The 25536-nt window shown below is 43.3% G+C and overlaps 2 protein-coding genes across 2 annotated transcripts; both read left to right on the forward strand.

Moving 5' to 3' along the window:
- Positions 1-4840: 4840 nt before the first annotated feature.
- On the forward strand, positions 4841-6612 carry LOC104040765 (serum amyloid A protein). Its single transcript, XM_009505450.2, has 4 exons — positions 4841-5008; positions 5352-5484; positions 5811-5949; positions 6391-6612. The coding sequence occupies exons 1-4, from the start codon at positions 4841-4843 to the stop codon at positions 6530-6532; spliced, it is 582 nt and encodes a 193-aa protein (XP_009503745.2). The 3' UTR covers positions 6533-6612.
- A 281-nt stretch (positions 6613-6893) lies between these two features.
- SAAL1 (serum amyloid A like 1) lies at positions 6894-18261 on the forward strand. The gene is made up of 12 exons (XM_064452583.1): positions 6894-7077; positions 7324-7437; positions 8712-8795; positions 10934-11013; positions 12227-12286; positions 12548-12663; positions 13758-13941; positions 14218-14300; positions 14441-14629; positions 15252-15448; positions 15960-16052; positions 16615-18261. Exons 1-12 carry the CDS (start codon positions 6961-6963, stop codon positions 16705-16707), a joined length of 1410 nt encoding a protein of 469 aa, XP_064308653.1. The 5' UTR covers positions 6894-6960; the 3' UTR covers positions 16708-18261.
- Positions 18262-25536: the final 7275 nt, after the last annotated feature.

Genomic DNA, 25536 nt, shown 5'->3' on the forward strand with positions numbered 1-25536 from the left:
TGGGAGGGAAATATTTTTCAGGAGTGGATTAATGGTTAAGAACGCTGATTAACAGAAGAACTTGTTACATGAGCACACTGTTAAACTATAAGCATGGTATTTCTAAATTACCCGTATCTATTTCTGCAACATATCACAACATAGACATCAGTTGTGATATTCCAACAAACCCCAGGACAGTGAAATTAGAATCATAGAACCATTTAGGTTAGAAAAGACCTTTAAGATCACCAAGTCCAACCGTTAATGGTGCCAAGTCCACCACTAAGCCATGGCCCTAAGCATCACATCTACACAGTTTTTAAACACCTCCAGGGATGGTCACTCAGCCACTTCCCCGGGCAGCCTGTTCCAGTCCTTGATAACCCTTTCAGTGAAGATTTTTTTTTCCCAATGTCCAATCTAAACCTCCCCTGGTGCAACTTGAGGCTGTTTCCTCTTGTCCTAATGCTAGTTACTTGGGAGAAGAGAATGACACCCACCTCACTACGGCCTCCTTTCAGGTAGATGTAGAGAGTGTTAAGGTCTCCCCTCAGCCTCCTCTTCTCCAGGCTCAACAACCCCAGCTCCCTCAGCTGCTCCTCATCAGACTTGCTCTCCAGACCATTCACCAGCTTTGTTGCCCTTCTCTGGACACGCTCCAGCACCTCAATGTCTTTCTTGTACTCGGGCCCAAAACTGCACACGGTACTCGAGGTGTGGCCTCACCAGTGCTGAGTACAGGGGGACAATCACTTCCCTGCTCCTGCTGGCCACACTATTCCTGATGCTGTTGGCCAGGATGCTGTTGGTTGTCTTGGCCACCTGGGCACACTGCTGGCTCATGCTCAGCCAGCTGTTGGCCAGCACCCCCAGGTCCTCCTCCACTGGGCAGCTTTCCAGCCACTCTTCCCCAAGCCTGTAGCGTTGCATGGGGTTGTTGTGACCCAAGTGCAAGACCCAGCACTTGGCCTTGTTAAACCTCTTACAATTGGCCTCGGCCCATTGATCCAGCCTGCCCAGGTCCCTCTGCAGAGCCCTCCTACCCTCGAGCAGATCAGCGCTCCCACCCAACTTGGTATTGTCTGCAAACTGATGGAGGTTGCACTTGATCCCCTCGTCCAGATCATTGATAAAGATATTAAACAGAACTGGCCCCAACACTGAGCCCTGGGAAACACTGCTTGTGACTGGCCACTAACTGGAGTTTGTTCACCACAACTCTTTGGGCCCGGCCATCCAGCCTGTTTTTTACCCAGAGAACAGCACATCTGTCCAAGCTATGAACAGCCAGTTTCTCCAGGAGAATGCTGTGGGAAACGGTGTCAAAGTCTTTACTAAAGTCTAGGTAGACTTTGGTAATTCCACAATGAATTTTGGCATTTTGGAAAGCAAGAAGACCACATGTCTTATTTTAATAATCTTTTTCCAAACTGAAGGTTTAGGTAAGTATTTTTAGATGGATGCTGTCAAGAAGTCTTTTTAAATATCTGCTATGGTATGAATATTCATCAAATCCCTTGTATTTTATTTCTCATTTACAGAACTATGCTTTGTACCTGTACTCTTCTGCACTCAATACATTTTTGAACAGTTTTCTTTTTAGGCCTCTAGCTTCAGCCCTTTTCACTGTTAGCCTCTCACATTTTTAGCAGAAGGCCACAGTGTCTGGTCAATATCTGATTTTCGCAAACTCATTTAAACAAAAAATTAAAGCACACATTGGAACTAAATTTTATTAAAATCCATAATTTTGTCATTAAATGACTTGCAAGTATTTCTTTATAAAGCATCTTGTAGCATTTGTAGCGCTGCAAAATAATGCTTTTATTTTCATCAAAGTAGGACTTACTAATACAACTTTGAGACTTCTGAGAGGTGCAGTCTGACTCTGTCAATTGCAAGACTTCCCTCTGGAGAGAGTTGGTTACTTTGCTAGAGGAACTGAAGTTACAGGGGGACAATTAGTGGCAGGCTTTCATCAGTTCAGTGTTGCTTGTGGAAAAGCCAGTACAGAACTACTGCTACCAAAGAAAACTCAAATCTTTTGGGGTTTAGATTTTTGATATTGGAAACAGCACAGATGCTTCTATCAGAAACACCCATGCTCTTACGGTAAGACTTGGAATAGGAGCCAGGCAGCTGCAGTGTGGGGTGAGGTTACACAAAACAGATGATGTTGGTCCTTGTTCTCTTACCTGCCAAATGAACATGCTGCTACCTCAGTGGCTGTTGCGCTTAACTAACTCCATTTCATACAGTGTGTGACTGTAGTACAGCTGTAGCTGAGTACTCGTTACCCTCCTTAGAGGAAGTTGGCTAGCTTGTCTCTGTATGTAACGGTTCCACTTAATTTGCTCTGTGTATTTTGTTTACACAGCAGTCTTAACTTCTGTGGGGTTTTTGTACACTTGGTTAACCTGGAGTGAGGGTTGGAGCTTTTGGGGTTTTTTTTTTACAATAAATCATAACCTTCCTTTTAGAGGTTTGTTTTGTGGTTTGGTTTTTTTTAATTTTCTGTCAGAATGGTCATATAGCTAATATAATGGCAAGCATTTGTTCAAATTTGCTGTCTAAAGGGAGTTTGTGTTGATGATTTCAATGAACTTGGCTGTCAATAAAGAGTAAGAATTTATTCTCTGCAGAAGAGTTGGGAAATTGCTGTTTCCTATTCTTGATATGCATGTTTTCATCTCACATGGGTAAGGTGAAGGCACTGTGAAATGAAATGGTCTTCTGTTTAGAAGTTACAGTTGTACAGAGCCATACCCTCATCCTGAAGCTACAGCCCCTACCACCTCTTATCAGCCAGCTGAGCTTACACCGCTGATAGTTCAAGCCAGCCTGCACTGGAGCAAGTGAGCTGCGGCTCGTCTTTGGTTTTGGGGACTGACTGTTGGTGGAGGGGACCCTTGAAAAGCAGAGATGAATAAAGGGGACTTTGCTTGGAGCAACTCTAGTTTGAAGCTGTGTTGGTTTGGGGTTTTGGGGTTCCCCCCCCACCCTGCAAAAAATATATAAAAACCTTATATCTGCCTCAAAACATCATTTCACTGTTAGAATCATCAAAACCTATAGGCAAATAAATTTAAGATAAACATCTGCATTGCAATCTGTTTCTTGAAGAGGGGCTAAGTTTGCAGATGTTTTACATGTCTATAACCCTGAGGCCAATGCCAGTACACATTCCATACAGCAGTATGGTGAAACTCCTGGAGTGAATTATTGCCCATGTAAACTTCTAAGGTCCTGTTACTTCCCAGAATAAGGGATAACTGCATCTATTATTGTGCCTGACCTGGGAATTCACCTCATACCTTTTCCCAATCTAAGAGTTACTTAGATTGTGAAATGCCTGCATTGTGGAATGTTTGCAGAATATATCTTGCATTTATAGATATTTAGACACAAGGGGAACCAGTTTGAGTTTGCTTTTTAGCTTAACTATACCAGAATGTACAAACCCAGAAAATGGCCTCCCAGGGGCCCCTGTATGGGTTATGTTTACCCAGTGTGCACGTGCAGCCTGTTTTAGTGCTAGGCCAGAAAGGAATATTCTCTTCAAACCCTTCTGCATGCCCAGAGACAGTTTGCCTATTTCTGTTGCAAAAGCAGTGGTTTTGGCTGCAGCTTGTTTCTGTGGGCCAAGGGCTGTGACCCAGAAAGCAGGCCAAGAGGATACGGGAAAGCAGGGCTCAGACGGTTGCCTGCTGGAGTGCAAGGCTGGTGCTTCATTGCAGTTGCCACCACTGTTGTCACTTCTTCCCTTAAGCTCAGTTCTTGTTTGAAGTCCAGCGATGCCTGAGGAAGTTAGCTGCTGGTGCTTTATTAGCTGAGTTTGTTACTGCACCTCTTCTACCTCACACCTCTGCCCTTCAGCAGCTACTTGTTTAAAGCAACAGTTGTGAATGGGGCGATTACATGTACCTCTTCTGCAGAGAATTTACAGAAGCTCTCTTAGACTTGTTAAATCATGTGTGAGACCACACAATGGGGAGACATTCTGCACATTCATTCTGCAGTGCAACTGCACTCAAACGTAGAGCTTTCTGCAGGGGTAACAGTTGTGTCAGTTGTTACACAGGGAAGCAAGCAGGCTCCCAGGCAGAGAGCACAGTGGGTGCTCAAACTGAACCATGTCAAGAGGGCCTGACAGTTGATATATCGATCTTAAAATCTAGCAGAGTTGCGGCTGTATGGATCTGAACTTCCCCTTAGATAAAATGTTTACTGCTGCATCAAAAACTCCTCTTAGTTTAGCCCACCTGAGCCCCACTGAGCCACTGTTCCAGCAGGATGGCTGGAAGTCTCTCAAGAGGATCCATGAGAGCGAGCAAAGGCAGGATGAACCAGTCAGGCCTTCCTTATGGTGGCAAGTACATTTGTTGTCTTAAAGCATTATCAGCAGGGATGTAAGTGCATGTGGTTCACTTTGCAATGGAGTGAAGAGCAACACTTCACATTTTCCAGTCCATCAACTCCAGGATCCATCTTGCCATCCCAGCACTGGGAATTTCACTTAGCAGTTGCTGCAGCCATTCTGGTAATGCAGCTGAATGTTCTGTGTGCACAGACACAGACCCAGTGTGTGCTTCAGTGCTTCAGTGTACAGTGCAGATGATCAGGCACCTTCTCCTCCAAGCTCTGTCCAGCCCAAGAGCCAAACCAAAGTCACACCCTTAAGCCAGCTGTAACACTTGAAGCACACAGAACGCTTCAGTCTTTTCAGGCAGTTTCTCAGCCTGCTTGTTATGAGAAGCAAATAAGCCTGTGGCCAGCTGAAGAAGCACCACTTGCTTTGTTAAAAATTGTGTAACAGGAGTTATGAACTTCCAGTAAGGACAAGGACAGGCTTACCGTAATGATTGCCGTGTTGAAAGTGGAGGGGGAGTGGGGGGGAAATTCCCAGTCATGGGTATCTTTTCCAGTTTCCTCTTTTGAGGGCTTTGAATTGCTTATAAATACCCTCTCTGAGTCTAAGAGCACACAAGACAAGCTCCATCTCCCTTGGGTTTGCCTTTCTGCAGTGGTGAGTGATATTCTGAATTTGTGAGCTATATGCAGTGTTTTTAGCTTGTATTTGGGAACAGGACTAATGCTTTAGCATGTGGGGCTTCTCTGAATTCGTGATAGGAGCAGTAGGGAATGCTAAAATGCAAGTTTCCCATGTGTGTCTGCCTCTTTTGTGGAGTTTTTAGCTGAGCATGTGGTCACACAGAGGGCATCACCAGTCCTTGTGGGGGGAGAAGCAGGTTCCTAGGCTAGCCGTCAGCGCTGGGGCAGCTGCCCCAGGCACAGCTGTGGGTGTGATGGATGCTATGCCAGCAGTCTCTCAAAGGTGCTCTAGAACTGCTCATCTCTCTGTCTGACAGCTCCGTGTGAGGCTTGGGCCAGGAACCATGAGGCTTTATGTCTGCCTCGTGTTGCTCTCCCTTATTCTATGCGCAAATGCTGACATGTCACCGTTACGCCGAGCTGCAGAATTTGTCCGGGATGCTGTGGGAGGTAAGCTGCTGTTACCACAGGCCTTTCTCTCAGGAATCCCCTCCCCGAGCACAGGTTACCAGTAGTCAATGGACACAGTCCTCAGAGGTGGGAGCTCTGCAGCTTGTCATGAGGCACCCCACTGGTTCCTGCTGCTGGAAGAGGGCCTTGATAAGCCCCCACGGGCCTTTCCCATGGGCACACCCCTGTGCAAAAGCTGATGTGGAGAAGTGCCTCTCTGTGTTACTGCTCCTCGGGCCTTTCAGCTCCTGGCTGAAATGGTACTTAACTGTTTCTGGGATGACTCTTTAAAGTCATCATCATCTGCGTTTCTCTGCTTTCTTCAGGGGCCAGGGATATGTTCAGAGCATACAGTGACATGCGCGAAGCAAATTTTAAAGGTGCCGACAAGTATTTCCATGCTCGTGGGAATTATGATGCTGCCCAAAGAGGACCTGGCGGTGCTTGGGCAGCCAAAGTGATCAGGTAATGGAGTGTATTTGGCTCGTTAGCAGTGAGTTAATAGGGATCCAGGCATTCCAGTTAAAGTCCTGTTTGACTTGTGCTCAGCTTTTGACCTAGGACAGTGGAGGGGAGGTGAAGCAGTTAATGCCTGGACAGCCTGCCTCTATGGGAACGGTGCCTCCTCCCACAGGAGCCTGAGGCTTTCTATTTGTCCTCCCCAGGAACCCAGATTCCTTATCTCTGCATGTCTGGTGATTAGGAACTCGCTTTCCTTGTCGGTTTGCTTCCTGACATACCAGTTACAGATACCACTGTGGTCCTCAGACAAGGACTGTATACGTGCTTGCTTTGGAAAGCCTTTGGGAAGTCCTGTGAAAAAGCTAGTTTTAGACAAGTGAGGAAACCAACACAAAGTGGAGCTAAATGCCAGTTGGTTCAGGTTGCCTTTTCTCCTCCTGCTAGTGACGCCCGGGAAAAATGGCAAAGCGACGTGAGCGGCCGAGGTGACGAAGACACCCAGGCTGACATAGAGGCCAACAACTGGGGCAGAAACGGCGGGGATCCCAACCGCTATAGACCCGCGGGCCTTCCCGAAAAATACTAACCCCCCCCGCCCCGAGGCCTCATCTCTGCTCCCCAGTTAAACCTCTTCTGTGCAGCCGAATAAAGAAATTCTCCTGAAAACCGCCTCCGGCCGCTGCTTTTCCTTCGGGGGTGGGGATATGAGGTCGCAGCGCTGGCCCCGAGGGCAGCGGGTGGGGTGGGAGGGCGAGAGGTCCCCGTCGGCGCCGTCAGGGCACCACGGGGGGGCCACCGGCACTGCCAAGGGGCGGCGGAGGGTGTCTCCCTTGGCCCCGGCATCCGGGGCCCGCTTGCCGCGGCGGCGGGCGGGGCCCGGGGCGGCCGCCGGGCGCTGCCGCCGGCCTCCCGCCGCCCCGCCCCGGCAGGGGGCGCTGTGGGGCGCCGCCGGGCGCCTCTCTGGCCGCCGCCGCCTCCGGGGGGCCGGCGCAGTTGTGGCGGCGGCGGGCCGCCATGGACCGTAATCCGTCACCGCCTTCCAGCGAGGCGGAGGAGGAGGAGGGCGACGCGGTGGGGAATACGGTGTACAGCAAGCACTGGCTGTTCAGCGTCCTCACCCGTCTCATCGAGGTGCGGGCCGGGGGCGCCGTGAGGGGAGGGGGCGGCGGGCCCGGTAGCGCGGAGCGCCTGGTGGGCGCCGTGCCGCCCTTACCGCGGCCGGGGACACGCGCGACCCGCCGGTCTGCTACTCGCGGAGGGTTTTTTTAAACCGTGACGGAAGCGATAGGTCGTTGTTAGCGTTCTGTGGGGTCTCTCGGTTGTAGCTCACGTCCCGCCGCTCCCCCTCTGCCCCACCCCCCGCCCCGTTTCTCTCAGATCATTAGCCCGGAGGAGATGGAGCCCGCCGTGAGCCCCGAGGGGATCCAGGTGGAGCTGGATGAAGAGATGGAGAATGACATTTGCAAAGTGTGGGACATGTCGATGGACGAGGTAGGAGCGGCGGGCGGGAGCCTGTGCGGGCCGAGCGCCTCTGGGGTGGCGGGAGGCGGCGCGGGGCTGGCGGGGCTCGGCCAGCTGGCTGCTGGCGGTGGCACTGCATGCTCTCCGGTTTGGCCGGCGGTGCCCTCTGAGTCTTAGGCAGGGCAGGCGTGGTGGCTCGGCACCGAGCAGGCTCGTCGGGAAGGTTGCTTTTCAAGGTGGGCACGTACTTTGTGTGCACACTCCTAGGGCCAGCACTAGTGTGCAGCAGCAGGCCTTCTGTTGCATCCTAGCTGCTGGAAGGCGTGCTGCTGTTTGAGAATATAAAGCAGAGCTGTATGTAAGTGTAAGAAACGAGGTGGTCTGTCAGAACTTCCCCCAGGTGTCTAATGGATTGTGGGGGGCCTATTACATAGGGTCAGCTGGCATAAATGGGGCTGTATTCACACCCGCTGGTTTTCTGTATTGTGTGCAGGGTTGAACCAAAGCTCGGAGATGTTAGAAGGCAGTACCTTAGCTGCAGCTGAAATCAACTTGGGCCATCTCTGAACAGGCAACTTTTCATCTAGCAATTGTAATGCGTCCTGCTAGTCAACATTGTTTTTTCTGGTAGATAAGCAGCCTTTTAAATTTTAGCTACAGACTCACAATGGCAATCTAACAACTTTTTGGTACTTTTCTTGACATTCTCAAATGCTGGAAGTATATCTCAAATAAGGGACATGTGTTTTTAAAAATTATTATTATAGAATCATTAAGGTTGAAGAAGACCTCTAAGACCTCTATTATTTTATTCTCTGGCTCTTTGATAGATATTTTAAATAAACACAGAAGATGTGTCCTTTACTCCCAAATCGAGGACAAATCTTGTGGTCTAATGTTGTAAAATGAAGTGGAGATTTCTTCTTTTGCGTGCTCTGATCAAGTGCTAATCGTAATCCCTTCCCTTGTTTCTTTTTGTATGTGTGGATGATGTCACTGTCTGAAAACATGGTATTTGCTGAGTTCTGACTGACCCTCTATGGACACAGAGAGCAAAAGAAGCTAAATGTGACTTTTTAGCTCATTACATAGCAAATCACTGTTGTCCAGAATGGCCGTAGGGGCTTGCTCATCTTCTCTCTTTGAAAAGCAAGGATTTTTGGTATGAACTGTTGGGAAGTAACTGATCTGTTGTAGCGAGTTGGACATCTCTTTGATCCAGTCCTTGTGCTGTGAGAAAAGGCTTGATTTTGCATTTGGAAATTGTAGAAGTCCGTTTACTTATCCATTCACTTTCTCCACAGGATGTTGCTTTATTTCTTCAGGAGTTCAACGCCCCCGATATATTCATGGGAGTTTTTGCCAAGTCAAAATGCCCTCGCCTTACTGTAAGTACAGGCTGTCAAAAAGCTGTCCCATACTAATAGCAATAGTAGATAGCTCTGTACATGCATTTGCACATATCTCCCTCCTCCTCCTGTTGCATGTTTAAATAGGTTAGAGGAATGAGGAAAAAACAAAGTCAAATTTTAAAATGCTTTTTTGCAGTGTTTTTAATGTGGTCAAGGTAAGGACAGGGTGAACACTGAGCAACTGCAGTCATGGACATAACAGACTCAACTTGGGGAAATTAATTAAATGTATCACCAATCAAATCAGAGTAGGACAATGAGAAATAAACCAAATCTAAAAACACCTTCCCTTCCACCCCATCCTTCTTCTCAGGCTCAACTTCACTCCCACATTCTCTACCTCCTTACCTCAAGTGGTGCAGGGGGATGGGGAACAGAGGTTGTGGTCAGTTCATCAGACCTTGTCTCTGCCACTCCTTCCTCCTCACACTCTTCCCCTGTTCCAGTGTGGGGTCCCTCCCACGGGAGACAGCTCTTCACGAGCTTCTCTAATGTGGGCCCTTCCCATGGGGTGCGGCCCTTCAGGAAGAGGCTGCTCCAACGTGAGTCCCCCGTGAGGTCACAGGTCCTGCCAGGAGCCTGCTTCATCATGGGGTCTTCTCACAGCCTCCTTCAGGCACCCACCTGCTCCAGTATGGGGTCCTCCACAGGCTGTGGGTGGATATCTGCTCCACTGTTAACCTTCATGGGCTGCAGGGGGACAGCCTGCCTCACCGTGGTCTTCACCACAGATTGAAGAGGAGTCTGCAGGGTTTTTCCTCTTACATGTTCTCACTCTTGTCTTCTGGCTGCTGTTGCACAGCAGTTTTTTGCCCTTCTTAAATATGCTATCCCAGAGGCACTACCACTGTTGCTGATGGGCTCAGCCTTGGCCAGTGGCACGTCTGCCTAGGAGCAGGCTGCCGCTGGCTCTATTAGACATGGGAGCAGCTTCTGGCATCTTCTCACAGAAGCCACCCCTGTAACCCCCTGCTACCAAAACCTTGCCACGCAAACCTATAACAGCTGGCTTTTTTTCCTTGTTACTTGTTCATGATTATTGAACAGAAATGGCCATGTATTTGTTCAGTCAGACCTATAAAAGCAAATTAGCAGTTAGGAACTGTTAGACACCAGTACTTAATGCTTTGTTTTTTTCTTCCCCCTTTGTTTTGATGTGACTGTTTTGCAGCTTGTACTACACAATGCACTGGCATTTAGGATCCAAGATAGGGTTTTGAAAGGTACTCAGTGTTGGTATAAATTCCCTTTCTCTGAAGTTACTTCAGAGCTTTACTTCAGGAGAAGAGTAGAGACATGTAACACTTTGAAAGTTCAGTACCTTGGCCTTTGAAGTACAACGAAAATCTGGAAGTCAGTGCAAATCGGCTGTCACAGCTACGTTTGTGAAATAGTGTCTGCTAGAGCATCTGCTGAAATTTAGCAAAGGTAATAGAATGTTAACAAAAAAGATAACCTTGAGTGGTGAGGGTTGATTGCCAGCTTAAAGTTGCTGAAAGTGAGCGATTCCCAGGGCATTCTGTGTTAGCACCAGCCACCCACAGATGTTTCAGAGCTCTCACACCCCCCTTTATAGGATTGTGCATCCTTTTATTGATGGTCTAGGCATGAATATCCTAATGGGATGCACTGCTTTTGGTTTTGTTTTGTTTATTTTTTAAATCTCTGCAATCAGAAAATGGGCTTTGCTGGAAGCTTGTATTAAGACCCCTTTCTTTTGGGAGGAAGTGAATCTCTGTGAGGGTTGCGCTTACATGGGGACATTTTTGTTCTTAGGACTCCTTATTGCTTCAATAATAGGGATGCCAGATTAGCTTCAAAACAGTATACATAGGATATGCAAGGAAAGTTGATTTCAAGGTATATTTGCTTTTATGGAACACTTTAACATGGAAGTATCTGAAAAGTACCAGTCATTAGTATATTTTAGGCTAGTCTAATAGCATCCTGTAGAAAGAATCTGTATCTCTGTCTTGAAAGTGGTGGGTCATAAGAACTTGGAAATCAAACTTGAAAACATCTTCAAGCCTTTCTTACTTTTGCCTTATGGCTGTGGAAATAAAGTTGTGAACTGTGTTGCAGTTGCTTCATTATACTGTGTTTTGACTTTTCAGGAAATCTGTGTGGGAATATTAGGAAATATGGCCTGTTTCCAAGACATATGCATGTCCATTAGTAAAGATGAAAACCTTGGGTAAGTGTATATGTGCTTTATACATGCATGAATACTGCTCTTATGGACTCACAATCATGAAATATATATCATAGAAGAAACTAAGTTTGGCTGCCATGCCTTGTCTTCATTCATACCTTTTTGGCTGACCGTAGTTGTGGGAGAAGTGTTTAGTGAAGGAAAAAGAAGGATACAGACCACTATTTTTTTGTTTTGTTTTTAATCAGCAGTCAAGTTCTTGAGCCTTTAATTTCTAAGTTTGGCAATCCTGAAACATTGGTAATGCATGCACAGTCAGAAAAAGCTGGTTTTAATCTTGGTACATGACTGCAGTTTTGAAATTAACCTTTTTATAACTTTTTTAAACAAACATGGTTTTTATTGGAGCTTAAATTAGAGAGAGATGGATTTGATGGGTGGACTGTTTGGTAGATGAGGAATTTGTTGAATGGTGGCATCCAGAGGATAGTGGTCAATGGCTCAATGTCCAAATGGAGATCAGTGACAAGTGGTGTCCTTCAGGGGTCTGTACTGGGACCAGTGCTGCTTAATATCTTCATCAATGACATAGTGGGGTTGAGTGCACTCGCAGCAAGTTTGCAGAGCTGCATCAAAAGAAGTGTGGTCAGTAGGTCGAGGGAGGTGATTCTCACCCTCTACTCTGCTCTGGTGAGACCCCACCTGGAGTGCTGCGTCCAGCTCTGGGGCCCCCAGCACAGGAAGGACATGGACCTGTTGGAGTGGGTCCAGAGGAGGGCCACAGAAATGATCCGAGGGCTGGAGCACCTCTCCTATGAGGACAGGCTGAGAGAGTTGGGGTTGTTCAGCCTGGAGAAGAGAAGGCTCCAGCTGAGACCTGATTGCGGCCTTTCGATACTTAAAGGGGGCTTATAAGAAGGATAGGGACAGACTTTTTTTAGCAGGGCCTATAGTGATAGCACGGGGGTAATGGTTTTAAACTGAAAGAGGGTAGATTCAGGCTACATATAAGGAAGAAATATTTTCCGATGAGGGTGGTGAAACACTGGAACAGGTTGCCCAGAGAGGTGGTAGATGCCCCATACCTAGAAACATTCAAGGTCAGGTTGTTGGACAGGGCTCTGAGCAACCTGATCTAGTTGAAGATGTCCCTGCTTGCTGCAAGCGGGGGTTGGACCAGCTGACCTTTAGATGTCCCTTCCAACCCAAACCATTCTATGATTTATTAATCTAATCTTGCATTTTCTCCTTAAAGCCAAGTGTTACTGCAACGTTTGTGTGATTCAGACTCTCCAACTCTTCTGGAAACAAGCAGGTAGGACATCTCAGAAATTAATGCATCGTTAGTGTAGTTCTGCTATGTTCTGAGGCCTGGGAATAAAAGTGAACCCAGTTGTCAATATTTTATTATCCTCTCACCCTATCTTTTTGTCATTTCCGCATTGTTCTGGAATTCATTTGCTGTGAGCTTAGATTCCTTTTCTGTTACATCATTCTCACTGTTTTGGATTTATACTTGTATAGCTAATATAAATGAATTGGCTTCTAATCTGTTAAATGGGCAATTCTTGCCTAGGTTGTTGTTAACTTGCCTCTCCCAGCCTGAGGTGGCCAATGTCTGGGTTGAGAGAATCCGAGAAAACCCTTCTGTATATGACTGTGTTTGCTTTATCATGTCCAGCTCTACAAATGGTAAGTTGCCAAAACAACCTGGGAATTAGTGGATGTTTGCAGAAAAAAAAAAGAGAACTGGATTGTGCAGTTTCGAAGACAGTTTTTTCAACTGGGAGTACAGAATTCCTTTAAAATTAATTAAACCTCATGAATTTAAAGGACACCAAAAAAAACTTGTCCTGCCTTTGCGGATTTATAAATATATGTAAAACCAACCAGAAAAGGACCCATAGAGGAGGAAGAAAGCTCTGCGGAGGAATAAAAATAAGTCTAATGGGAGAAATTTTTATTTTGCACAGTAAGGGAAGGGACATAGACCTCATTCGGGGATATACATAAGTCATTTTTGATCCTTGAAACAAGACCTCATTTAAATTTTTTTCAAATCGCATATGTATTTTCCATTTTTAAAACTACCATACTTGAGGAATGTGAACTGGAGGAATGATTCGGTTACTCTGAATGGCAGCAGAATACTGCACAGGCTTTGGATATGCAGTCAGTGGCACACAAATCTCTCTTAGGACTAATATAGCAAAAACCACACTAAGCACCTAATCATGGAAATATTTTGAATAGCATTTATTTTTCATGTCCAACTCAATCATAACAGCAGTTATTATTTGTGTAGGAATACAAATAATTTAGCATTTTCTATTTGGGTGGGTATTTTTTTAATGACAGTCGGAAATCCTGCTCTGTCCAATTGAAATCACAGACCTCCTTAAGTAAAATGCAGATTGGCAGGTGTAAGGTTAGCAGAAAACTGCATATTTAGGGACAAATCTTGGAAAGTTTTACATTAGAAGCAGAGCTTATGACTATTCAGGAACCTGAAGTCTCTTTGCAGAGTAAAGTTCCTGCTTTATAAATGGCATGAAAAGGTAGCAGGTGTCTGTGAGCTTTCCAACGGTCCCTATTTATCAAACTCTTCATCTGATCTGTGCCACTAAAAGGAAATAAACATAGCAACCATTAGTAGGCCGTGAATGAAACTAGTATATTTCATCACTGAATTTACTCTAGATACCTCTATACATTTGCATTTTGTGAGCTAATTTTTGCTCTTTGTTTTTAGTCTTGTTGAAATGTATACATTCTCTCTTGTGCAGTTGAATTGCTGGTAAAAGTGGGTGAAGTGGTGGACAAACTCTTTGATCTAGATGAAGAGCTAATGTTAAACTGGATTAAAAATGGCACTTGTCGGTCTGTGGGACCATCTGTAGATGATTCCCCTGAAGAACTTCCAGATTTTAAGATTGTGCCCTGTATACTTGAAGCAGCCAAACAAGTTCGGTATGTGAGTGTTCTTTCTGGTTTCATGGCTGGGGAGACTCCTTATGACCTTGTTAAGGCCTGTGTCTTGAACATCCTGGTTTCAGTGGGAGCCACATAGTTCAACAGATTGCTAGAATACATTTCTCTGTACTTACCATTTGAAATGAGTCAACTAGTTTGTTAGCAAAGAGAACGGCTGTGATTGCTCTTAGTCTTCTGTGTGTCAAAAACGCACAGAATATAGACTCAGTAATCAGATCTTTCATTTGTCTGTTTTTTGTGTGTTCTGTGTAGATCAGACAATCCTGAAGGACTTGATGTTTATATGCATATTTTGCAGCTCCTGACCACGGTGGATGAGGGTATTCAGGCTATCGGTAAGACACTTGAATTGCTATGTGTGATAGGAGCAATAATGGCGGTAACTCCTACATCATCAGATATTTAATGGGGAGAAAAATAATTCACGTGCCTAGATTAAATTTGATGGGTTGGTGGGTTCTGTCTCTTTCTCAAGTGCAGGCTCCTGATGGAGGCAAAGAGACTTGGAGTTTGCTGTATGACCTCATTTGCCATGAACTGTGCCAGTCAGACGATCCACCAATCATTGTGCAGGAGCAGAAGACTCTATTGGCCTCTATTTTGTCTGTGCTGTCTGCTATGTTTGCTTCACAGACAGACCAAGAATACACCAAGATGAGAAAAAGCAAGTCATGCTCTTTTCTTTCGTGTTCACAATTGACTTTATATATGTGGGGCGAAAGGTGGTTAATTTATTACTTTTTTATTAGAGATCAGTTATGAACACAGAATTCCATTATATGTTTGAATACAGTAAGGGTCTTTACTGGTGACTGTAAAAATCACAGCTAGCTCAACATTCGGTTGCTGGATAGCACTGAAGAGTTACCGTAATAGAATCTACGGATTCTGTTCAGTCTTGTCCTTTGGGCACCTTATTATTGCAGAATTCATCTTTGCTAAAATATGATGTCTTGATAGTAATTTTTTCTTTTTGGCAGAGGTAGATTCTTCACTTACTTAAATCCATCTTTATCACTTGTTACTTTTCAATCCATTGACAAGTCTTTAGAATTAAAAGCCTATCTTGGCAATGTGAGTCAGGGTCATCTGCAGCAGAAGGACATTGTGTTGGTTTAGTTTATCCGATGTGATTATCTGGACGCAAATTTAACATTCTAGCCTCTGTGAGTTACTACTGGAGACATTTTCATTCACATATTCGTTACTGCTGGCATATATTTTTTTGCAGCTACAGTTTAGCTTGCAGAAAAAAAGCTTGTTTTCTTCTTGTTACTTTATATTAGATATGCCTCTGATTGGGAGCTTGATTCGTATCTTACAATACATGGAGGGCTGTGGGAAGAGATCTGTTGATGACTCAAAGGAGCCCGAACAACAAGAGACTGGAAGGGCTGATCTAAACGAGGAGGATTTCCATTTAAAAATTTTGAAGGATATTTGCTGTGAATTACTTTCCAATATGCTTCAAGAACTGACCAAGGTAAGAATAACAGTTCTAAGAGGGGTTTCTGCAGGGTAGGTAAGAAAAAAGGCACTACTATTAATGTGAGCATTTTTCTGCAGAAGTGAAGTTGCATACTGGAAATTCATTACAGGATCAACCAGAAGGGGAGTAGCAACATGAGCAACATGTGTTAGATGGCAGGGACACAGGTTTTCTGAGCTGTATGCCTTCAGGGCCAAGATTCTGTATGATAAACTCTCTAGGTGTATGTCACCATTTCTTTTGAATGAAGGCCAATCTATGTAAGAAAAGGAAGGAGTATCAATATATAAACTCACCTTCTCAGCTGGACTTCTTTATTACAGGATCCTTCAGAGGAAGACACCTGTGATGTGTGAACTTTCACACCTTTTTGTATTAGCTATGTCTGGCATTCTCTGAGAACTGAGAGTGAAGCACATACTGTAGACACTGTGTGCACAATTTTGAGTTTGTTCTTTCAGGAGCTGTTCATGACATGCCAGTTGTATTTCATTTTATTTTCCAGGAAAATACGTTAGAAGGACTACACCAGGGTCATCTAAATGAACAGACGTGTTCCTGTGCATTTCAGAACCTCTTGCCTCTGTATTTTGCATCAGTGAGTATATGAGAAGAACTTTAACAGGCTGAAAAAATAATACTTAGGTTGCAAGGCCTTTCAGAATCAGGTGTAGAGGTAGGACAGAGTTACTCAGATACAGGTAATATGCCATTCTAGACAGTCTTACCCTCTCTGCCTCTTCTGGCTTACTTCAGCCAGAGCTTTGCCTAGATCATCAGCTGATACAAGAGTCAAGCTGTGCTGAAATTAATGCATGTCTGCAAACTTATGCTAGCTGAAAATTTGTCCTGTACATTTTTATAGAATAATTATTCTAAATATTTTTCATAAGGAGCTTTTCTTTGTGTACTTTTAAAAAATAAGAGTTTGGGGAAGTCAATAATGTTTCAAAATTTAGACCATCTGAAATTGTGGGGTTTAGGAAGAAGGTATCCACTGTGGAGCATTTTTCATTATTCTTTGTAGTGGCTGCTGCTGGCTGCTGTTGGTGGGAAGGTACAGGAGTAGAGAGACCAAGTGTAAGAATTCTGAGTTCCGTGCAAGCTTTGTTTTGTTTTGCTTTTTCCTTTTTATGTGTGTGTTTGCAATTTATTTCCAGGTGGAGAGTTTCCTTGAAGTTCTGCGTGAGGCTGACCAGACGCTTGCTGACAACCTAGAAAAACGTTTCCCAAGCCTGAAGGTTGACGCCTAAGAATATACATGAAATGTTTTCCCTCTTTGGAATGGAGATTGTTGACTGTTTCATTACGGTGTTTCAGAAATCAAGTTTTCAGTAAATGCAGGAGATGAGGCAACCTCCTTACCAACAGGTGGCTTTTAAGAAATGTTCCAGGTAGCCCTGATTAACCTAGGGTTAGTGTGGTCTGCATGGGGAAGGAAATTACTGTAAATTCAGTTCTGCATCTTCCATCCTGTTTGTTCTAGTGATGAGAGACTGTTGGTTTCTAATTGCTGTTCTGCAGCATAGTGTCCTTTGAATAACTTTTGGTTCTGTGCTTTTCAGCTGAAGTTGAAACAGCAAAATGAATGAGTGGGGTTTTTTTAACATGATGCTGGTTTCTTCCGAGTTGCTGCTGGCAAAAGGAGGATTGATCATCAGGAAATCCCAGATGTCTTCTGCCTGGGGACCTTCAAACACCTGCTAAAACTGGAGTTAAATTACACGGAGTTCTTTTTTTTCTCTTTTAGATCATATCAATACCTTGAGCAGGTATTGTAACAAATGTTTCATCCTGCTCCTTTAAAATCTTCACGCTTCTTACATTGAAGCCTGTTCTGCACTGCAGCTGAGTTGTGGCATCTAGGTCCTGTGCAGTTTAAAGGATTTGAGAATATGGTTGCTAATGGTCTATGCTGCAGCTTCCAACCCTTGCAGCCAGTTACCCAGAGCTGGAGTTGTAGGGCAGGTTTGGGTTTAATCCGTGGCATACTTGCAAACTTTCTGCTTTTTTTAAAGCAGTCTGTACTTCAGATTAGGAAAGTAACATGTATCAGACAGTTCTTTTGTCATTCATGTGTCTTATGAATTATCTGTGAATGACATTAGAAATGCCATGTTAGCCTTGGTTTTTCAGAGGAGGTTAAGGTGTTAGGTAACTTTCAGTAAATTCAATCTACAGGCTTCTAAAAATCCCACTTTTAATTATGTTTTAACTGCATTGCATTTTTCGATCCCTTGCCTGCATGCAGTACAGTTAATCTTTTCTGTGCCTGAAAAGACAGTATAGCAACACATCAGCTTCACTGTCTCTATAAATGAGGGTGGAAAACAATTGGTCTTTATTAGGTTTGGGTTGTAAATGAAAATGGGAACCAGAGCATAGAGAACAACTCAATACCATATACACGCATTCCCTGGCTCTCCAGCTTTTTATAGACTTTAAGTATTGTGCTGGGCCATGTTTTGTTTGCCCCGAGTTACCTGTACATGTGGTAAAACACAGTATGTGTATATGTGTATAGCCTTTTCATCCAAACTTCCAGTTGCCAGAAATAGTGTAATTTAATCGTTCCCTTGGGCTGCCAGCAGCATCTTAGATGTCGGCAGGGGTTTTAGCATTGCAAATATCTGACTTGTGTCACCAAAAAGAATTGCCATGGTTTCTATCAATTTTTGTATGCTATGTTTATTGGAGAAAACTGGTAACTGTGAATAGGATGACAGCATTTTTCATACTACTTTGACAGTTTTGGGATATTTTCTTAAACCTACGGATTTGTAATAAAGTTTCTTTAAAAAACCAAACCCTCTATGCTTTCCTTCATTCTTAAGTGTCAATTAAATTTGTTTTCTGAGCCACTGGCAGTGTCTGTTACTCTCAAGTATGTCATTTGTAAGAGGAAAATTAAACCTCCTCATAGTGTCAATGTCCTGTAAAATATGTTGTCCTTCATTGGATATTCATTTTAACTTTCTCCTGCTTTTTCTTAGTCATTTTTATGGTCTGGAAGTTAATGTCTCTCTCACCCAGTAGTTAACGTTTTTCTGAGCTTAGTTTGTCCCCATGTAGGTCATAAGTATCTTTATGATAGTCCACCATATTCAAGAATTGTTTCTGGTTTGTGTCTTGAAATTTGTTGAAGTTTTGTAGAAGTTGTTTAATGTACAAAAAAGCTGAGACACGATATGTGGCTCTATTTTGCTCCTTCTGCTTTTCAACATACAGCATCCAATATTGGCTGATTAATTGTTAAACGTATCACTAATTACAATAAGGAGATGAGATATATAATTTCCCTGATTAATTATTGCCTAAGCGGGATGATATCTAGTGCCTGTCATCTGGTAAAAAAATGGCTGATGTCAATAAGTGGGAAACCAGCTGGGTCCCATCCTCCCACTCTTCTGCAATGGAAGAAGCTGTAAAAAAGGGTCCATCAGCCTTGCTTGAGCAGAATGATAATTCAAGTATGGCGGGAGTGTTTAGCCTTGATAAAAATGGTGAAATGGAGACCGAATTCCCCCATTGCCCCAGCAAACAGCTGCTTTTGCGCAGTCTGTGCTGCCGTGGGTGGGGCAGCGCGGTCTTTAGGAGCGAAAGGCTGGTGCCAAACTGAAATCAAGGTAAATGCGCAATGTTTTTGGCATTCGGATGTGGGAGAAACTGTTTGTGGTAGCGGGTGAACGATGCGTTCGGAAATGGTGCGCATGTATTTCATCATCTTGCCGGCAGGGATCTCCCTTAGCCTGTGCTTTGTGAACGTCTTGTCTGGGGTTTTTTTGGTGGTGGTGGGGTTTTTTGGGGTGTGGGGTTGGTTTGTTTCAGGTGGTTTGGTTTTTTTTTGGTTCCGTCACCTAGGTGTGCTTTGACACAAACTGGCAAGCAAGATCTTTCTGGGCTTGTTAATTCAGAATGAATATCTATTTGTGCAAGCAGGTAAGCAGCTTTCTTCCAGACCACAGATGTCATTATCTCCATAACATCTTCCTTTGGGGAAAAAAGAAAAGTACTCGTCATTGCTTTGTGCAGAGCTCTGAATAAGAAGTGGGTATCTGAAGCACTGAAGTAACAGAAACGTGGTCCTGCTTGGACAGAGCTAGATGTGAATTGTGGCATGAGTACACTTAGAAAATAGAGGTCAAAATCAGACTGGAAGGCCTGGAAGACTTCATAGATCCATACAATAATTTCATTTAAAGATAGGATTCTAACATTATTTTGACTCATGTTTTATGTACATTTGGCATATCTGTCCAACATATAACTTCTTCCTGATGGGGCAAAGAAACAAAACCAAAGAAACTTGGTGTGTAGAGAAAAATCAATTAGAATACTTCATCCGCTCCCTTGATGGTGCGAGGACATTGTTGCTGCTGTTCATATCCTAATGCTTGCCCAGTATTCACGTCACAAACCTGTTCTTTCCGGTACTAAACCATGAAACCTCATATGCTGGGAAGTTCTTTTCTATGCTTTTCCATATTCAGGTCACTCTGCTTTCTTAATTTTCCATCATTACATGTTTAGTTCATGTTGTCTTAATAACTGCTACGGTGATTCCTTTGTAAGATTATGTACTTCTAGTATTGACCTTATAATTACCTCTGGCTGTAACTAGGCTGAATGCAAAAAAAAAAATTACAATCTTTATTTGTAATTCAACCATCTTCATAGTTTATGATACTGGTAGTAAAGGTAAGGATATGTTACCGTGTTTTTCTTTGTTTTGAAAATCCATGCTCTTTCCCACTAGCCTTGGATTATTTTGGCTGTTACTGAAAGTTACAAAAGCAGCAGTATCTCTGTTATCTTTTTCATTTGAGAATTTGCTTTTGTTTCTACAGCAGAATCTCTTGGTCACAGCAGTTCCTTAGCACATCCTTTATTTTCCCCTCAAAATTAAATGTCCATTTTTTTCCTTTTTAATGCTGTTTATTTAAATTTTTTTTGTTCTAGATGATGATGAAATTAATGTGCTCTGCCAAATTCAATGAGAAGAGGAGAAGCCGCTACACATGGGGCAAGGACCAGTCTGCTGTAATATAATACAATTTCTCAAAAATCCTTCATGTGAAGGCAAACAAAAGCAACGACCAGCTGTGTGTTTGCTCCCCAGTTGTGGTCGTGTGCATCAGTCATGCACTTAGCATGCCCCCCCATCGGAGCTGACCAGGCGTGTGCTAAGCGAACTTGACATCACAAGGTTGGTAAAATAAACCAGGTTATTTCCAATAGTTATTGACAGAGGTTTTGCAATGGGAAATATTGCTCCTATTCCTCTTTTTATTTGCCTCCCCGATTTAATTATTTACCTTCTTTCAAAAAAAAAAAAAGTTTTATAATGCAAGGAGCTGACATCTAAGACTGGTAAGAGAAAAGGTCTGCTTCTGATTTGTTATTGTGAAGAAAATTAACAAACCCAGGGAAAAAACACTGGGGTTCTGTTTTCTTTCTTTCTCCCAGTTCAGGTCTTTGGAAGTTAGCTGCATGTCTTAATGATGTCTCAGAAAAGTCTTAGAGCTGAATTTTGTACAAAGACTAATGCAAACAAGATTGCTTGAAAAGGGAACAGTGGTAGGATGCTGTGGAGAGAAGTAAGGCAGTAATACTAGGCAAAAAATGATGAAGAAGGGATACTGCAGAAAGAAAACAAAAAAGGGAGAATTATGACAAAGGGCATAAATAGTGAGTAAGTGTCATGATGGAGGAGGAAAGTATTCAATATCAGTAACAGTGTTAGTATTCTAGATTTGTCCAGGTGGAATAGCTTATGTGTGGTCACCTACTGAAAAGGTATAACATTGATTACATTTTCTGTTTTCAAAGCTGAATCTCCATTGTAGTTTGTCTTGCTCTCATAGAAATGAGAGAAGTTTAAGGTGAAGGTGAGGTCTTAAAAACCACAGCAGGTGGACAAACTAGTATTGCTTGATTTTCTCTCTCTTTTTTTTTTTTTAAATTCACCCCCTAGTCCCCCGTTTTTGCTGGCTTACGAGGCATCAGGGAGCCGTTTCATGATGGAGGTGAGGCAGTTTCAGGTGTTGCATGCCCTCGCCTTGCACAGGTCTTGAACCTGCCAGAGGTGAGATCTGAAAGCAGGGTCCTACAGCATTGATGCTTGTGTTGCACATTGGTCTGTGATGAGCACACAGTGTGCGCCTGGTTTTGATAACTAGTTAGGTATTGTTGAGGGGGAGGGGCCTGCTTGATGCCTGCCTGCTTTTACTCAACGAGAACAAAATCTTGCTCAGTCTGTAATAGCTGTCAGTATGAGTAAGAATCTACAACCTGGAATTTGACTTCAGCATTTTTATATGAAAACTTATTTACCTAAAATTTAAAATTCTGTGTGATTAAATTCCAAGCCTTGATGTGACACACTTGTACATCCATGGTAGTTTCTTCATGCATGTGGCGTAGGCATGATGACCGACTGCATGTTTGTGCCTGTAATAACTGAAGTCCCATTATATTGACACTTCCCCAATTTATGTCCCTTCATCCAATTTCCAAGCAAACCTTTAAAAAGCAAATGCACCTTGCTATTCTGTGTTGCAATGGTGGCAATTATTTATTCTGTGCTTTAGGTTATGCAAACTCCATTTTAATTTTGCAATGAGCTTGTATCAATATTATTTTTGTTGCCATGCACATAATTTTTGGTGACAGCCCTGTTTAAAGAAGTTGTAACTTTAACAAGCCACCTGTTAACCTTATGTAGAAAGGAAATGCTTTTGTCAATTACTCTAATGAAATCACAAAAATCATTTCCTGGTCTCCAGTTGTAGCCCAGTCATCCTATCTTCTGTAAATAGGAGGATATTGAAACACACAGGAGAATACATGCACACTTCTATCCTGCCCTGCAATACAGTCACAGTGTTGTATTTTAGTGCAGCAAAATGTAATTAGCTGGTGATGTCAGAAGGTTTTATTTTTCCGTTAAAAATTCTCTGTAGTGCACCAACTTTTATTCAACATCAGAGAGTTTCCTCTTTAGTCAGGTAGGAAGGCTGGACACAGGAACCATGGGAAGACATTTCGATTTTATGCCAGCCTGATTAAGAAAGATTTTGATTTCATGAGTTAAGAGAGTAGAAAGGAAGGAGAAACACTTCAGCTTAGGTGGGAATAAATAAAACTGCAAAATAACTCCATTTTGTCAGTTGGGATAAGGCCACTAGAATGGCTGAATGGAAGGAAGAAGAATAATGAATAGTAAAGGCTGGAGTAATGGGAAAGGGAAAAATGAATGGTGAAAACATGGAAGAGCAAGGAAGGGCTCCAGCTTTGTGAGCTCTTTAGATGGAAGACACTTCTGAGGGGGTAAAAAACATGGGAAATTGCCTATGAGCTGGCAAATTATGTATGTCCAAGGAAAGTCTTCGAGGGACCTAAATGTATTGGCCCTGTGCAGTGTGAGCTGTTCATGTGGGAAAGCCCCAAGCCCAAATGGAGGGAAGATCTGTCCTTTTCCCGCTCTTGGAACGGACACAGAAGATACGGCCATGAAGATGCTCTGGAGTGGGGTTGGAGCTGCCCAGGCCAGTTCCTGCACAGTGTGTTTGTTTATGGGTACTAGGGACAAACCCAGCCAGAGCAGCCAGGTGTAGCCACGGGAGGCAAACTTGCAGCCTTCCTGCTTCTCCCGCTTTCTGGATGCCAGAGCAGGTGGGTAAGGACAGCATCCAGCACTGTGTTGGGTCAGCATCCGTGCGAGTGCGTCTTGGAGCCCACCTTGCCTGCTTCCCTCTTGACCAGCACTCTCTAGTGATGAATGTAAGGATCAGAATCAGATCCTTTACTGCAGAGTTATCGCTAACTTTCACTAATGGATCTGGAGCCAATCCTCAAGACGGAAGTGTTGAAAATAATCACAGCTGTCATCTTTTTGCATTAGAAGAGCTTGTAATACTGCAGTACCCTCTGTGTGGTAGACTCATTTTTGGTCCACAGTGTAAAGGTTGAGCACGCTTTTTTGGAAGAATCTGCCGAATGTGACACAGCGTGATGTGGTTGCCCTTACAGGGTAAAGGAACTGCTTTCATGATTTAATTAACCAATCGTTCTGCTGATCCCTGAGTTTACTCAGACTTGAAAGAAATAAACTTAATTAAATTAAACAAAGCTTTTCCCTTCCCACACATGCTCTGGGCCCTTTTGCTTCTTCTGAGAGATAACAAAAACCTTATTAATAACAGGTGCGGTCTTCTTTGTTGTTGTTGTTGACCCGTTGCAGAAGGCCAGCACGGAAGGATTATGCACAGGTGCAGTATGTGTGTGGCATCAGAGGAAGAGGACATATGGGTGTTTGAAATTATTGGAGTTTTAAAAATTTAAATTCCTGTGTTAGGTTGGCAAAAGGGTAAAACTGTCAAGGATTCAGCGTTGCCTGTCGCAGGTCAAGACAATTTTGACAAAAATGGGTAATGTTCAAGTTGAAACCTTATCAAAACAGAGGAAAGAGATAAAAGAGGTTTGAATTCAGTTCTCAGCTTATCCAAAGGCTTTTTGTATTTTTGTATTTAACCACCTTAAGCCGTGTGACCCCTTGGTGCCTTGCGATGTGATTCAGCAGCAAATCTGGATTAAATGTTTTCCCCCAGCCAGAAGTGACTGCCTGCTCAGTTGCGCTGCTTGGCCGCCTGCCGGTGTGCTTTTGAGAGCATAGTCACAAATTTAAAGCAGGTCTTTTTTTGGGGGTGTGTGTGTGTGGAGGGGGGTTTGTGTGTGTTGGTTTTTTTTTTCTGGCCACAGATGGAGAGCGTTGTGTGAGAGCACATCCATGTCCAAACGTGGGCTTTCTGCTTCCTCTCAAATGGAGCTGTTCCTGACAGCACCTCAGGCCTGCCCTCTCGTAACACTGTGTCTTCATTTCTAGTTTTGTGTATGTGCTGAAGAGGTTTATGGAGGCAGATGTAATCACGGGAAAGCCAGTTCCCTTATATTCTACTACATGTGCTTACGTCATGTGTTTGTCATTTGCGAATGATACCATGTGTCTATGCAAATGTCATTTATGGTGTGCTATGCCCAATTTACCAGCAAATCTCTGATAACTACTTTTACTGTGTGATTTTTCAGGTGAATTTGCACCTGCCTACCAGGAAATTCATTCTAGACTATTTTCTTACTTGTTTGTGCACTAATAGGGTAAGACAAAGTGGTTGGGGTGAAAAAGCTCTATAAAAGCAAGAAATACCAAATCTATTTAATCCACTTTGTCGTCTGGAGCAATTTTCCCATCAATCAAAAACAACTGAAAATCAAACACAATTTGTTCTTGACTAAAAACAGATTTAAAAATAAGCAAATATTTTGTCTGGGTAGTTTGCCAGATATTAAAAATTTGACTCATCTCAAATGAACTTTTTTCCCCATCTTTCTAAAAATTAGTACTCTCTTTTTCTATCCCTAGCTCTTTTCCATTTCCTTTCCTAAAAGCTTTGTGAAAAGATGGGAGGTGTAGTGTTAGTTCACTAAATATACGGTTGTAAATTGTACCAGGCTCTACTTTCACAAACATATCTTTGTTAAATCTTCATTAACCTGTTCTAGTCTACACTTGCATCCTCTTTTTAATATTCAGTTATACATCTGCTCACAGTTTACCACCCTAATCTTTTATCCATTATCCTGGTTACTGTTTAGCTAATGCTTTTAGCCTTGAATAGTTGTATAATGTTATATTTCTCTGAAACAAAATTTTGCACTAAGTCTTACTAAAAGCAAAGCCCTCTAATCAGGCAGATGAAACTCATTAGTGTTATGTTTTAAGGAGCCTTTCTTTGATGCAAACTAATTAATTTTGCCCCATTGCAAAATTGTCCTAACTGTAATGGGAGCTAAAATCTAATAAGATAAAAGAAACTCAGAGGGGAAAAAAAGTCTGTCATGACAACACAGTGAGATGAACAGCTTCTGTTAATCTTGGAAATTATGATGTGTTTTACAGCTCCAAGGCTGAACATTTTGCAATTGCCGGTGTGTTTAAAGTCCCTGCTGTGAATTGATGGGTTTATGTTGCTTGCTGGTTTTCATCCTTACAGCAGAAAGTACCTGCGATTTCATTAATTTTG

The sequence above is a fragment of the Phalacrocorax carbo genome, chromosome 5 (assembly GCF_963921805.1).
Source record: "Phalacrocorax carbo chromosome 5, bPhaCar2.1, whole genome shotgun sequence".
Taxonomy (NCBI): domain Eukaryota; kingdom Metazoa; phylum Chordata; class Aves; order Suliformes; family Phalacrocoracidae; genus Phalacrocorax; species Phalacrocorax carbo.

Coding starts and splice junctions, on each gene's coding strand:
- LOC104040765 (XM_009505450.2), top strand. CDS start 4,841: ATGATTGCCGTGTTGAAAGTGGAGGGGGAGTGGGGGGGAAATTCCCAG. Junction 5,009..5,351: donor GGGTTTGCCTTTCTGCAGTG/GTGAGTGATATT, acceptor TCTGTCTGACAG/CTCCGTGTGAGGCTTGGGCC. Junction 5,485..5,810: donor TGTCCGGGATGCTGTGGGAG/GTAAGCTGCTGT, acceptor TGCTTTCTTCAG/GGGCCAGGGATATGTTCAGA.
- SAAL1 (XM_064452583.1), top strand. CDS start 6,961: ATGGACCGTAATCCGTCACCGCCTTCCAGCGAGGCGGAGGAGGAGGAG. Junction 7,078..7,323: donor TCCTCACCCGTCTCATCGAG/GTGCGGGCCGGG, acceptor CGTTTCTCTCAG/ATCATTAGCCCGGAGGAGAT. Junction 12,287..12,547: donor ACTCTTCTGGAAACAAGCAG/GTAGGACATCTC, acceptor ATTCTTGCCTAG/GTTGTTGTTAACTTGCCTCT.